The sequence below is a fragment of the Tympanuchus pallidicinctus genome, unplaced genomic scaffold, assembly GCF_026119805.1.
Source record: "Tympanuchus pallidicinctus isolate F22 unplaced genomic scaffold, pur_lepc_1.0 scaffold8, whole genome shotgun sequence".
Taxonomy (NCBI): Eukaryota; Metazoa; Chordata; class Aves; order Galliformes; family Phasianidae; genus Tympanuchus; species Tympanuchus pallidicinctus.
The window spans coordinates 535417-548577 of record NW_026294802.1 but is presented as its reverse complement, the minus strand read 5'-3'; the positions used below and the strand labels follow the sequence as shown (position 1 = coordinate 548577).

Here is a 13161-nt window from a genome sequence, read left to right as displayed (position 1 = left end):
TGCCTCTTCTTTTACTTCTTCTCCCACCCTGAGCTAGGATGAGGGAGAGGGACAGGAAGGATGGGCTCATGGGAGCCTTAGCTGTCACGAGAAGAATTATCAGGAAATGAAGGCTCCATGTGAGCCTGTAGGCTGGTGCTGAGTTCAGGCTCTCCTGGCTAACAGTAAACTTATAGGATCCATGCCCCCCCTGCGATGTTCGAGGCCCCCAGTGTTGAGGTCCCTCTGTTGGATTCCTCCCTCTGGCCTGGCACAGCAGCTCGAAGGATGGCTGTCCCTGCCCTGCCCTCTTCCTCAGGACTTGGTGAAGAAGAGACGAGAGGTCTTGGGAAGGGGCAAGGAAAGGAGACGAGAAGGAAGGGCTCATAGGAGCCTTGGCTGCAGAAAGGAGAATGACCAGGAAATGGAGCTCCACGTGAGCCCACAGGATGGCCACAATGATCTTGGGGCTCTCCTGGGTAAGACCAAACTTACAGGACAAGAGGATCACTGCCAGCGTCGAAGCGGCCATTTCAAGGGAGGTAGACGGATCCTGGCGCCCCTGCGATGTGCTCTGGGGCGCGACCTCTTTCTGATCAGCCTGGCAACAACAGAGTGATGTCCACTCTGCCCCAATGAAGGTGGATCCACCTCCATCAGGTTGTCTTCTGGGGGTGGATCCACCTCCGTGGGCTGTGCACTGCTTCCAGGCGGGTCCACCTCCATGGGCTTGATGTCATCACCCATTTCCAGCAGCCGCCTCTTCTTAGTGGGTGGCTGCTCCATCTTATCCTTAGAAATAATGAGTATCTCTTTCCGAGACTCAGAGTCCAGCAGCCTCTGAGTCAGCTCAGGCACTGCCGTTGGGGGCAGCTCAGTGGCCATGGCAACAGGATTCTGAATGCCCCATGCTGACCCAAATGCAGTGGCTGGCAGTTGCATTGGACAGCCTGTGAGGCTCTTCAGGCCTGGTGCTGGGATTTTCCACCCGGAGAATGGGAAGACTGATTAGGGATTGCTGTCCTCAGCCAGTTCTCTCCTTGGCCACAGAACGGGTGGTTGAAGGTGAGGTAACCTTAGTATGTAACAAAATTAATGCATCTAAGCAAGAAAACTATTATTTTGAAATGAAAACATGATAAAGAGCAACAAAAACATAGAACTAGTGGGATATGTGACCTTGTTTTTGTGATACTGATATGTCAGTCTGGTTCAATGGCAGTGGCTGCAATTCTCATTGAGTTCCTGAGGTGTTCATCAGAGGTTTCTTACATACTTTACTCTTTCTGTACTTCCTGCTTGGAAAGAGTTGCTCACAAATCTATGTACAGCCAAAAAGCAATGACACAAATAAGACACAATTGTGAATTGAGAGGTATTTCTTTCTGGTCAGATAGGGAACAAGTTCATTCTACCTGTGCTCCAAGGGAAATGCAAACTGTTTAGCTGCACTGAGACTAAGCTGGGCTCTGCTTCATTAAACTAAAATTCTTGCCTATATGATAGTTCAGACAGAACTAGTAATGCTTGCCTTTAAAAAAGCAATCACCAAGTATGTTCCTGACTTGCTGTTGCAAGTGATTTTATTTTAAATCATCTCATTTGCCTGTAACTGAGCTAGGAAGGCCACGGAGGGATTCAGTAGCCTAAACTCAGGCTATTTTACACAGCACAGTGTGACTGAAGACAACTGCTAGGGTTTGGCACCTGGCAGATATTGCCTCTAGTAAGCCCATGTCCTTCCAAGGCAGCAGCTGGAGGCCAAATGGGAATTTCTAGGACATCTAAAATGGCACAAGGTATCTACATTCAAGTAAAATAATTACATCTCATCGAAACTTGAAGTTAACTGGTGTGAAATCTGAAAGAATTGGTTTATCAACCACCATATATGCTTGTGCTTGCAGCCATCTTCAGTCTGTGCAAAAACTATTTGTATTTCTTTCCAGTCCAAAAAGTAATTATTTACGTTTGTCAAACTACAGGAAGAAATGCTATTTCAGTCTCCTTCAGAGAGTTTGATAAACTTCTCATGTACCTTCCCTTTCATGTCTAGATATTTCAGATAGAAACAGTGCACAGTTTTCAAGGATTTTCAGTACTTATAAACCTTTAGATGCTCAGAGTTTTTGTGTAACCAGGAAGGCTTTTCAGAATCTAGTAGGTGATCTTATTCGGCTCTGACCTTTAAAGGAAAAGAGGATCTAGAAAGTGATTGCCTTATGAAAGGTGAAGGAATACTTCATTACCAAAAAATGCATGTACTGTAGTAGCAGTGTTGTAGCACCTTATATATGATTTGAAGGAGTCAGAGTCTAACGGCATTACAATTTTTTACCTGTAGATAGAAGTGCTTGATAAGTCTTGTGCTTGCTTTTGGTTATGTGACATACTCGGGTGTGCTGAGTTTACACAGTCAACTTCTCCAATTTCTGTCCTGTTAAAACTAGCATTATCTGTTAGGTTTGAGTAACCTCATGAAATATTGAGTAACCTCATGAAATAAGAGAAATTGCATTATGATCCAGGCGTTTATAAGGAATTTGAGGTTTGGGATGTTCTTAAAATTGAAGGGACAATTGTTAAGGGCAAAAAAGCAAAATAGCAGTCCATTAGTCTTTCAGTGAAAAGGAAATCCCAGGTAATGGGTGGGATGTTAGTGACAGTATAAATTAGCTCATGATTCTGTTTGAACTTATAAAAATAAATCAAAGTTGCACAAAAACTCTGGCTCTCATCAAGGAAAAGATCCACAGTTATCCATTCAATTAACCACAAAAACATAAAGCCCACACAGCTTTACTAACACAAATGAACTTGTAATTAGAGAAAGCTACATGATATACCTGTGAAAAATGCTAGGGTTTCATTTTACATCTGAATTTTATGTAGAGAATAACTCCACTTCCAAAGCTTTTACAAACTTCAGTAGAACTGAAAGTTGGATTTTTGCTTAAGACAAATACTAATGAGTAAAAAACGAACAAAGTGGGCTCATATTTTTTAGCAATAGTGCCAATTTCATTAACGTCTCCTCGACTCAGGTAAGTGAAGGCTTCTGGAACTAAAATGGTCTTTAAATGTACCTCTTAGCTGATATGTTTGACTGTGTAAGTGCACTGACAGAAGAAAAAAGATAGATTTAGAATCTCATTAGTTATAAATGGGAATTCAGTATCACCAACAAATAAACATTTTTTTTTCATTCTATGTTGCTAAGATGCCTATAGTCACCAAATACAGATTAGTCTGGAGTACATTCATTGCTTCTTCTGGAAGTGTTATAGAATAAAAATCAGTTTTAAATACACTGATTTTTTCCCCTCTTCAGGCTGTTGAAAAATGCACAGAATGAAGTTCATTTCAAAATCTGGTATCGGAAACTACTGGCTGCTCTCCAATTCACTGCTGGGAAAACCTTGAACAATGAATTTTCTAAGGAGGAGAAACTTATCAGAATTTTGGAAGACATTGCTGAAAAAGTAAAAGCTGCCAGTGACATGAAAAGAAAGGTTTGTTAAAAAATATTTCCCCTTCCATCTAAGCTTATCCAGGTAATTTTACTTTTTCCAAAGTGTCTTTTCTTACTTCAGTACCCTTTATGTAAATAAACCCAATATTTGAATGAAATTTTTAATACGTATATTTTTGCTGGGCCGTTCGGAGCCCATTATCTTCTTACCATTATTGCTCTTGAGGTCAGTGTATCTTTCAACCCGCTTAAATTCCTCATTCCATGGTTTCTTAAATTTGGTGGTGGTCAGAAACAGTGAGGTGAGTAACAATTGAAAGGAACACATTCTACATCTCTTTCCAAAATATGTCTCCTGTGGAGGCGCCATTTTCCTCAAAAGCTTTGCTATAAGTTGTCACTAACACGCTGAACATTCTCATTTCTTAACAAAGCCAATCAAAATGTTCAGTACTTCACATCTCATATATAGCAGTCAGTAATTAATACTGCAAGTGTAACTGCAGAGATGCATTCTTGGCAATAGAAAGCTTACAGTTATCTCCAGCAGGTGCAGCTTTTATGTTGCATGGGTATGTTTCCAATTCAAATATTAATTTTCCAAGACATCTTACATTACTTACCTAAAGTGTAAAACAATTTCTTGACAAGATCTCAGTGAAGCAAGCCAAAAAGACAGATAAAAATATACCTGCCACTGCTAGTTATCATGAAAGTTACCATGAATTCTTTTTGCCTTGTTAAGGATTCAAAGATTTTCGTAGTATTTTTCAGAATACTCTGTGTTGCCACTGAAAGCAGCAAAGCAAACGTGGAAGTAAAAATAAAAAATATATTTGCAAAAAGAAAAATCCATGTAAAGGAAAAGAAATAGTAGTGATGCATTATAAATGACTTGCATATTTCATCTCTTTGAGATTAATCTCCAGGCTGTAGTTACCGTGGTACTGAGGAACTTCCAAACCTTGCAGTTAACACACCAACTGTTAGGTGAGGGAGATCACAGTGTTGAGGCAACAAATCGTAAAGCTATCCAGAAAGGCAAAAAAGACATGAGATGCAGCAGAGGAGGTGCGAGACTAATCGGCCACTAATGAAGGGTGTCAAAAATGAACCTGCATGACAGCATAAACAGGGAGAGAACCTAAATAGTAAAAACATCAATACAGAGTAAAATCACAAGTTGTTTTGTTTTGTTTTTTAATAACTGTACCTCAGCGTGACCTCATTAACTGTTAAATGTTTAGATTGATGCTATTAGTGCCAGAAATTTGACTATTTGATTCTAATGTAGCAAGACAGTCAATGACTTAAGAACTGCTATTATATTCTTTCATGTTGCCATAATGATGTGCTTGTTGCAGGAGGTGTTAAAGATGGAACTCAATAGACTTCAGCAGTTCTTCCAGGAGGTAAAAGTTTGCCGACTTCCCCTGAACCCTGCACTTGTTGTGCAAGGCATAGAGGCAGATGTAAGTCTAGCTCATGCAATGAATTACGTTTTTTGTTTGTTCATATTTTAATATGAAGAGGAGGAGAGATTGAATGGCTGTACTGGCTGGGAAATCATCCTACTGGTATTAAGGATAAGTTATCTGGTAAACTGTCATCCAGACTAATCCCCTTGAAATTCAGGGCCTTTGTTGAAGGCAGAGGTGAAGGGGATTACTGGGCTAGGTATTGCCTATCCGTCTTACCTTGTGCAGCAGCAGCAGCACATATTTCAAACTCTCAGCAGTTTTCTCTTAGTTCAGCTCTCCTGCTGTGGTGTTGAGCTTGGCAAAGGCACCTGGATTTCATAAAAATGACTCTTGTTTTCCATTCTATCCACGTAGCACTTAATGGCAGTTTTTTCCCATCCAAGACTGTCCTCTGTCACAGATGGGGGCAGCTAAATTTCTAGACCTACTCTATTTTTGCTTACAGGAGACAAGGCACTGGCTGAGAATTAAATATTAAAATTAAATATTCACAGTAAGTCAACTATGTCTACAACTCATATTAAAAGTGATTTGTAAATAAAGGAAACAGTTAATGCTGTTTAGAGTTGCTTAATTTGACTTTGACCACAATACTAAGACTCAGTTATTCGTTGTTTAGAATGTTTTCATAATCAATATTATGCCAGAAATAGGCTGTTCCAAGTCCACAAAAGGAAAAGGTATCCAGCAGCAAGGAAAAACAAATCTGAAGACCTGTATATATTATTGGTTATAGTTATCTAATTACAGCAATTTGTGCTCTATTTTTGTTCTCTGGCTCATTATCCACAGTGGACCTTATTCTGAGAGGTGCTGATCCCTTCAATTGTCTTTGACCTGTGATTCTCCAAGTAATTGCTATTCAGTCTTGATCTCTCAGAGAACAGAGGTCTTCCAGCACCCTGCAGGTTTGGGCCAATTGTGGATGATATAAGTTGGAAAAATTTGAAGCCTGCTGCTTCTCACTACTTTCAGGCTTTTTGGAAATAATGACTAATAGGGAAGTATTTCACCATACAATCATGCTATTTATACTGCACCAGCTTGGCTGGAGAGATACAAAATGTGTAAATGTAATTATCTGAAGAGATTTTTTTCACTTTTCTCATATCATTATAGGCTCTTATAATACTATAAATATCTGCAGCTTTTTTCCTTATTTGTTTGATAATATAATCATGCAAACTAGGATTTTTAAATGCTCATAACACCCTCAAATTTAATTAATTTTGCTATCATCCATCAATTTTACTAGTAGCAAGCACTGATGGCAGCTCTATCACTAATGCATTGTATGTAGTAACCTTTCAAATACTTATTCAGACATTTCAATTGTCAAAATTCCATAGGGGGTCAAGATTTCTTCTTCAATCATAGCTATTGAATGTTGCAGAGAAATGGTGTGGCTAAGACAATATTTGAATTTGTGCTTTGAGATTTTTAGATGAAAAGCATGAGACAGCTCTGACTAGAAGTGGTTTTGTACAAATTAGCCTCCATTACACTCCACCAAGTAAGCACAGCAGTAGCTGCAGTGAGGTGCTCATTATTTCTAGAAACCAAAGCATTAATTTACCATTGTCTTTGGTTATGTTGTTGGGTTCCCCCCCCCCTTTCTTTATAGTGATGATAATAATACCAACCTAACTCACACAGGATTTGGTATGCTTGGCTAATTAATGCTTTTTGAAGCCTGTTGAGGTCTTCAAGTGGAAGGAGCTACGGAGCATGAGAGGTCATTAAACAAAAACTCTCATATTTAATTAAGACAAATTCCACATAAAATCAATTGTGTTTTTCAGAATTTTCTGTATCCTTAGTCAGCATGAGGTGACCAGCGAGATTAACAACTTCTTTGCTTTTATAAAGACTATACCATCTGTAATTTTTTTGCAGAATTTAAAATGGGACTGAAGACATTTCATTTCTTTGCAGATTCCCATTCGATTAAGCTGATATATTTTTGTCTACTAAATCCTAGACAAAGTTTAGCATTAGAAAACTGAGTGAAAGTGAAAAAGAATTAGTATGTAAAATATTATCTGTTCATATAATCTGATTACTGAGTGGAACAATTGTCAGTGGAAAAAGAGTTTCTCATTTTCCTGATCCAATTAAACAGCCAGTAATATCAATAATTATTTGTTTTTGTTATCTGAGATTTTGAGCGGTGTGAAAGATGTTACCTTTTTTGGCATTATTGTACTAACCTGTTGTTTTATGTATGTGTTACTGCTGTCGTCTTGCTTTCTTTTTCCCTGAAGTCATGTTCATATTTTACATCGAATGCTTTTCCATTAAAAATCTCCTTCATCAATGCAAATGCTCCAAGTGGAAATATCAATATTATTTTTAAGGTGAGTTACTCTTCTAATATTTACTTCCTTTTGTATGCAAAAGGCTGATTTTAAGTTCACCTGATTTATGTTTTAAATGTAGAGCCTGAAAATGTTTGATTTGGCTCTGTTCTTCACTTTTCACAGTTATTTTTGTTACTAGAACTTTCATTGGAATATGCAAAGAAAATACTCTGATGTACTCAACTTATTGATTGAGAATCAAGTTATTTCTTGCATCCCTTTTTCCTTAGTGGAGAAAACCAGGCTCAAATATAAAGCTTATTTTCTAAAACAGAGGGCACATCCTAAGAAGAGATTGCTCAGTATGACTGACTCCTGTAACCATATCCATATGTCTCTCACAAATCAAAATGCTACAGTGTCAAAGACTATTTGCTGGAGAGAGTTTAATTCCAGCCCTACTAGCCAGTGTGGGGGAATGGGGACTGCAGAGGAGCTCTGTCTCAGTAGAGTTAGTTGGAGGAACTGACTAGTATTCTAGTTTATTTTCCATTAAGCTTTGTAGTTGGGACAGTGCTATGTCCATCAGAAAAAGATAATGCTTGTAATCTAGAATAGTTTCTCTTTCAAAAGTGTATGTCTTCCATAACAACGGATGCTGGTTTTGAAAGAACACCGAAGGTCATAAAATGGCTGATGCATACAAAGCAGTTGATGTTGCCAAAGAAAACTTATTCCTTGATTTCTGGCAATGTCATGTTCCAATCCTAAAGCATAACAATTGATATAAATAGATCATAGAATCATAGAATCACAAGGCTGGAAAGGAGCTGAAGATCATCTGGTCCAACCGTCCTCCCATTACCACTGCTACCACAAGCACTAACTCATATCTCGCAGCTCCTCATCCAGACACCTCTTGAACACTGCCAGAGACGGCGACTCCACCACCTCCCTGGGCAGCCATTCCAGTGCCTGTCCACTCTCTGAGAGAAAACCTTCTTCCTTATGTCTAATCTAAACCTCTTCTGATACAACTTGAGACCATTTCCTCAGGTCCTGTTTGCTGCCTGGGAGAAGAGGCCAAACCCCTCCTCACCACAACCTCCCTTCAGGAAGTTGTAGCGTGCAATGAGGTCTCCCCTGAGCATTCTCTTCTCCAGACTGAACAATCCCAGCTCCCTCAGCTGTTCCTCATAAGACTTGTGCTCCAGACCCCTTCTCTGGACATGCTCCAGGGCCTCAATGTCTTTCCAGTAGTGAGGGGCCCAAAACTGAACACAATACTCGAGGTGCAGCCTCACCAGTGCTGAGTACAGGGTCATGATTACCGCTCTTTCCTGCTGGCCATGCTATTTCTAATGCAGGCCAGGATGCCGTTGGCCCTCTTGGCCACCTGGGCACACTGTCGGCTCATGTTCAGCCGAGCATCGACCAACACCCCCAGGTTCATTTCCTCTTCACAGTCATCCAGCCACTCATCCCCAAGCCTATAGAGCTGCATAGGGTTGGTGTGGCCAAAGTGCAGGACCCAGCACTTGGACTTGTTGAACTTCATCCCATTCACCTCAGCCCAGTGATCCAGCTTGTCTAAATTCCTCTGAAGGGCCACCCTACCCTCAGACAGATCAACACCACCTCCCAACTTGGTGTCATCCTCAGACTTACTGAGGGTACACTCAATCCCCTCATCTAGATCATCAATAAAGATATCAAACAAGATGGGCCCCAGTACAGACCCCTGGGGGACACCACTTGTAACAGGTCTCCAGCTTAACCAGCTTAACCAGTCTCCGTTAACCACTGTTTGTTGGGCATGGCCCTCTAGCCAGTTTCTTATCCAAAGAAGGGTATATTTGTCCAAGCCATGGGCAGCCAGTTTCCCTGGGAGAATACTGTGAGAGATCGTGTCAAAGGCTTTGCTGAAGTTTAGGTAGATTACAGCAAGAGCTTTTCCCTCATCTACCAGTCTGGGTGCAGTCGTAGAAAGAGATGAGGTTGCTCAAAGAACAACCTGCCTTTCATCAGCCCGCGTTGGCTGGGCCTGATAAATAAATAATACAGAGTGTAATTCTCAGGAACAGAAATATGCTCTCCAGGCATCTAGAGGAGGCTAGCAATATTTTGTTTTCTGAATATTTAGAAAGCTTCTTCTTAGGGTATTTCACATGTGAATCTATGTGAGATACAAAACTTACTGATTTCTTGTGCAAATGCTTTGCCATAAGGCATTTAAACATTTGAGTTAGTTCCACCTACACAGAAATTCCCCTGCCTGGTAATGTTCAAGAACCACTAATTTTCTAGCTGCTGTATGAGTATGATCATAGACATAACTTTTTCCAGTCAGCAACCCCTTGTATAAAGGTATTGTTTATTTTTACTGTCATTCAAGTGTTCATTCATGATATACAATGCATACATGAAATAATAAGCACTGATATTGTACTTAAGTAAGTGGAAAGAATATGTTTCTCAGGCCTAGGTAATATATATAGAATTAATTGGAGTCAAGATTACCTTGAAGTGAAGGAAAGATAGATTTGGATTTTTTATTTTAAAAAATAAAGTTGTCTCCTCCAGTACTCATTTAATGGCTGTAAATGTCTGTAGATTGGAATGCATTTGTAAAAAGAGCAGAAAAAAAGAGCAAAACATTTAACAATATCAGCAAAAATCACATGTATTTTAGATGGGATTGGGGGTAAGGGTAGATACAAATAAAAGCAGGCCTTTTATTTTCACAGGCTATTTATCCAGCTATCCAGCAATGGCTAAAGATAATCTCTTCATTACCTCTGTGGCTACAATTACAACCCCATTTCACTAAGATTGTTGTTTAACAGAGTCCATGGGGAGAGCAGGCACCACTGTTTGAAACTGAATATGAATTATGTCATGGATAAAATGTAAATTGATCATAAATTTCCTCTCAGCCTGCTGCAAACTGCAAGTTGTAAAGCTTAACATTAGGTCAAATGCTGTCATTTTTGAAAAGGGATCTAGCATTAGGTAGACTTTAAAATGTAGCTAAATTAGGATCCTACCTCTGGATTAAATTTTCAAACTTTAATAACTGCATAGGAATAATAAGCAGAAAGATTGTTAATCAGAGAGCATTTGCTACCATTTCTATGGCTGCCTACTTGTGCCATCTATTCTGTTCTATTTCTGACACTGAAAGTTAACCAGCAAATTTGAAGAAAAACAAGAGGGGGTTACTGTAAAATAAATGTAGCAATTTTAGCATAGGAAAGAGTCCAAATTAATTATGAAACTGTGTGGAAATGAAGGAGAAACTTGAACTTTTTGTGCTATTTTAACAGATAGGCGATGATCTACGTCAGGATATGCTGGTTCTGCAAATTATTCGAGTGATTGACAACATATGGCTCCAAGAAGGTCTGGATATGCAAATGATAATTTATAGATGTTTATCTACAGGAAATGGCCAAGGTCAGTTTCAGTTTACAAAGATTACTCCTATCACATTATTCATATCTCATGTAAACAATGGTACAGAAATATCTCAACTTTTATTTTCACGAGTGTCCTGCTTATCTTTCCTTGTAAAAAAAAAAAAAAAAAAAAAAAAAAAGTTCAGAACTTCATTTATTCAAGCCCTACATCAAATGCCTGTGTAATCCTGAATGTTCATTGCTTTCCAGCAGTACAACCAAATTCATTTAACTTTATAGCAACCTAGGCTAGAAATTTGCAAAAGCTTCAGTACCATCGGCTTTGACCATATTCTTAAAAGTAACTTCACATATCAAAAAGAGGGCTTTGAGAAAATTTGCTATAGCTACTAAAGTTTTAATCCAGTGTGATCCCACAAAGATGCTTAAATGAACCCAGAAGCTTGTGGCTACAGAAGGTACCTGTCGACAAGTGATGACAGCTTTCCTATGTTGAATTTCGTATATAACTCTTGTGATTTATGCTACTTATGGCAGGCCTGACTCATCTGAAAGCCTTATTTCTCTCTTTTATGGTTATAGTAGACCTGTAGCAGGGATGCCAATTGCCTGCTACAAAAAATTACTGACAGCAAAAAGCTTACTATTTTTCACTGACTCTAAATATTTTACTGAAAATATTCCTTGTACAACAGAAGACTGATGTATTCGAATTATCTTCTGTAGAAAATCTACCAAATGAATAAATAAATAAATAATATAATATAATATAAAGATACTCATTTTTATTGTGAGCCACAAAGAGAAAATGAGAGAGGATGAAAGATCATGAAGGGACTATGAGGAAGTACAGATAACTTCACACACATGGCAGGTGGTTAAGGTGAACAGAAATAGACTACTGCCTTCTTTGCAGAGGTTGTTTTCAAAACCTGAAGACTTCCACTTTAAAGGCAAATAACATAAAGAATATTACTTCTGAACATAGTATTATAGTCTCTCTTACACACTAACACTTAATTTGCTTTTTGCCAAGAAAGATGTAGATAACATCTTGAAATAATATTGTCTGAACATTCTCTTCCTTTCAGTACAATTGTAGCAGAAAACCTCTCAACATCTCAGATTTTCTCCACAGTGTCTTTCCTTAAGAATAATAGAAAAATAGAATAATAGTAATAATAGAAATGTTAATATAACTGATTTATAGTTGATAATCAAGGATAAAAGGACCAAGTGACATGCCTGTGGTCGGGGAGAACATGTGCGAAACTATACTACACTGGTTTACTCAGATCCTGCAAGTCCTGAGCTAATGTCTTGCTTTGTGGACCAGCTTTTCCACTCAAGGGGCATTGGAGATGATCACTATGTAGTCAAGGGAACACAAGAATCACTTAAAACTCAAGCAAACACAGATAAATATAAAGCAGATAAAGCACTCTGAGGGTATGATTTTCCAGGTATGGCATTGTAGAGAAGCCAGTCACCAACTGAATTCATTAAAAGTCCTTCCTGTAATGCAGAGTTGCAGAGTGAGGTGCCAGGGGACCACATACAGGAACAGTGGCAGAAGGCTGGCAAGCCAGCTCTCAGTTCCAAAGAAGAAATTAAGTACAAGCAGTAGGGACATAAGAATCGAGTGAAGCATTGCAAAATGTTTGGCTTCTTTTGCATTTTGAAGACCCAGTATATGTCACCTTGGATCAGAGTAATCTCTGCACTACCAGGCAGTATACCATCTCCAGCTGTGATCAGTATCATATACTGAAAAAAATGTCTGTAGTATTCTTGAAATAAATGCATATGAAAGAACTTTCTATTCCATAGTAAATATCTGATTCAAAAAAAAATTTTTAACAGATTTTTGTTTGCACATACATTATACCCACTTTGAATGTTGGCCTTATTGGTACCTTGAAACACTTAAGCATGCACAATTGTTACTGGTGATTTTATTTCTTCATGGAACTGCCATTTTTCACTATCTTCTTTTGTTTTATTGTCTCTTAAGACAAAGAAAAAAGTAAATCTTTGTCTATCTTCTTGATTTAATCCATTGTTTTGTAAGTTTCTAAGTGTGTATTTTTTATGCATGGAATGATCCAAAAATATGCAAATGCATTGGCCGTCTTCACGTTTTTTTAAACTTGTGGGCTTATCTCTCATGTGACCTCTTTTGTATCTGATTAGGACTTGTACAGATGGTGCCAGATGCTACCACACTAGCCAAGATCCACAGGGAATCTGGACTGATAGGACCATTGAAAGAAAACACAATTAAAAAATGGTTCCGTCATCACCATCGTCTGGAATCCAGTTACCAAGAGGTAACATCATAATGAACCTTATTATATATTTAATCCTATATCATGCGAAACAAGAAAGCGTAATGACAGTATGCAGCAATAAACAGATGACTCACACTCGAGGCAAACAAGTAACAGACATAGAAGCCAGGGAATTGATTTAAATTACCATTCTCTTTCCAAAGAGATACTGCTCTGCAT

The 13161-nt window shown here is 38.7% G+C and overlaps 1 protein-coding gene across 2 annotated transcripts in view; it reads left to right on the top strand.

Annotated features, from left to right (window-relative positions):
- PIK3C2G (phosphatidylinositol-4-phosphate 3-kinase catalytic subunit type 2 gamma) overlaps nt 1–13161 on the top strand; it is a 200105-nt gene that overhangs the window by 113505 nt on the left and 73439 nt on the right. For both annotated transcript variants that reach the window (XM_052668620.1, XM_052668619.1), the window contains exons 19-23: nt 3311–3491; nt 4816–4923; nt 7197–7289; nt 10559–10688; nt 12845–12981. In XM_052668620.1, the coding sequence (XP_052524580.1) occupies nt 3311–3491; nt 4816–4923; nt 7197–7289; nt 10559–10688; nt 12845–12981 (649 nt within the window). The remainder of the gene's footprint in view (nt 1–3310; nt 3492–4815; nt 4924–7196; nt 7290–10558; nt 10689–12844; nt 12982–13161) is intronic.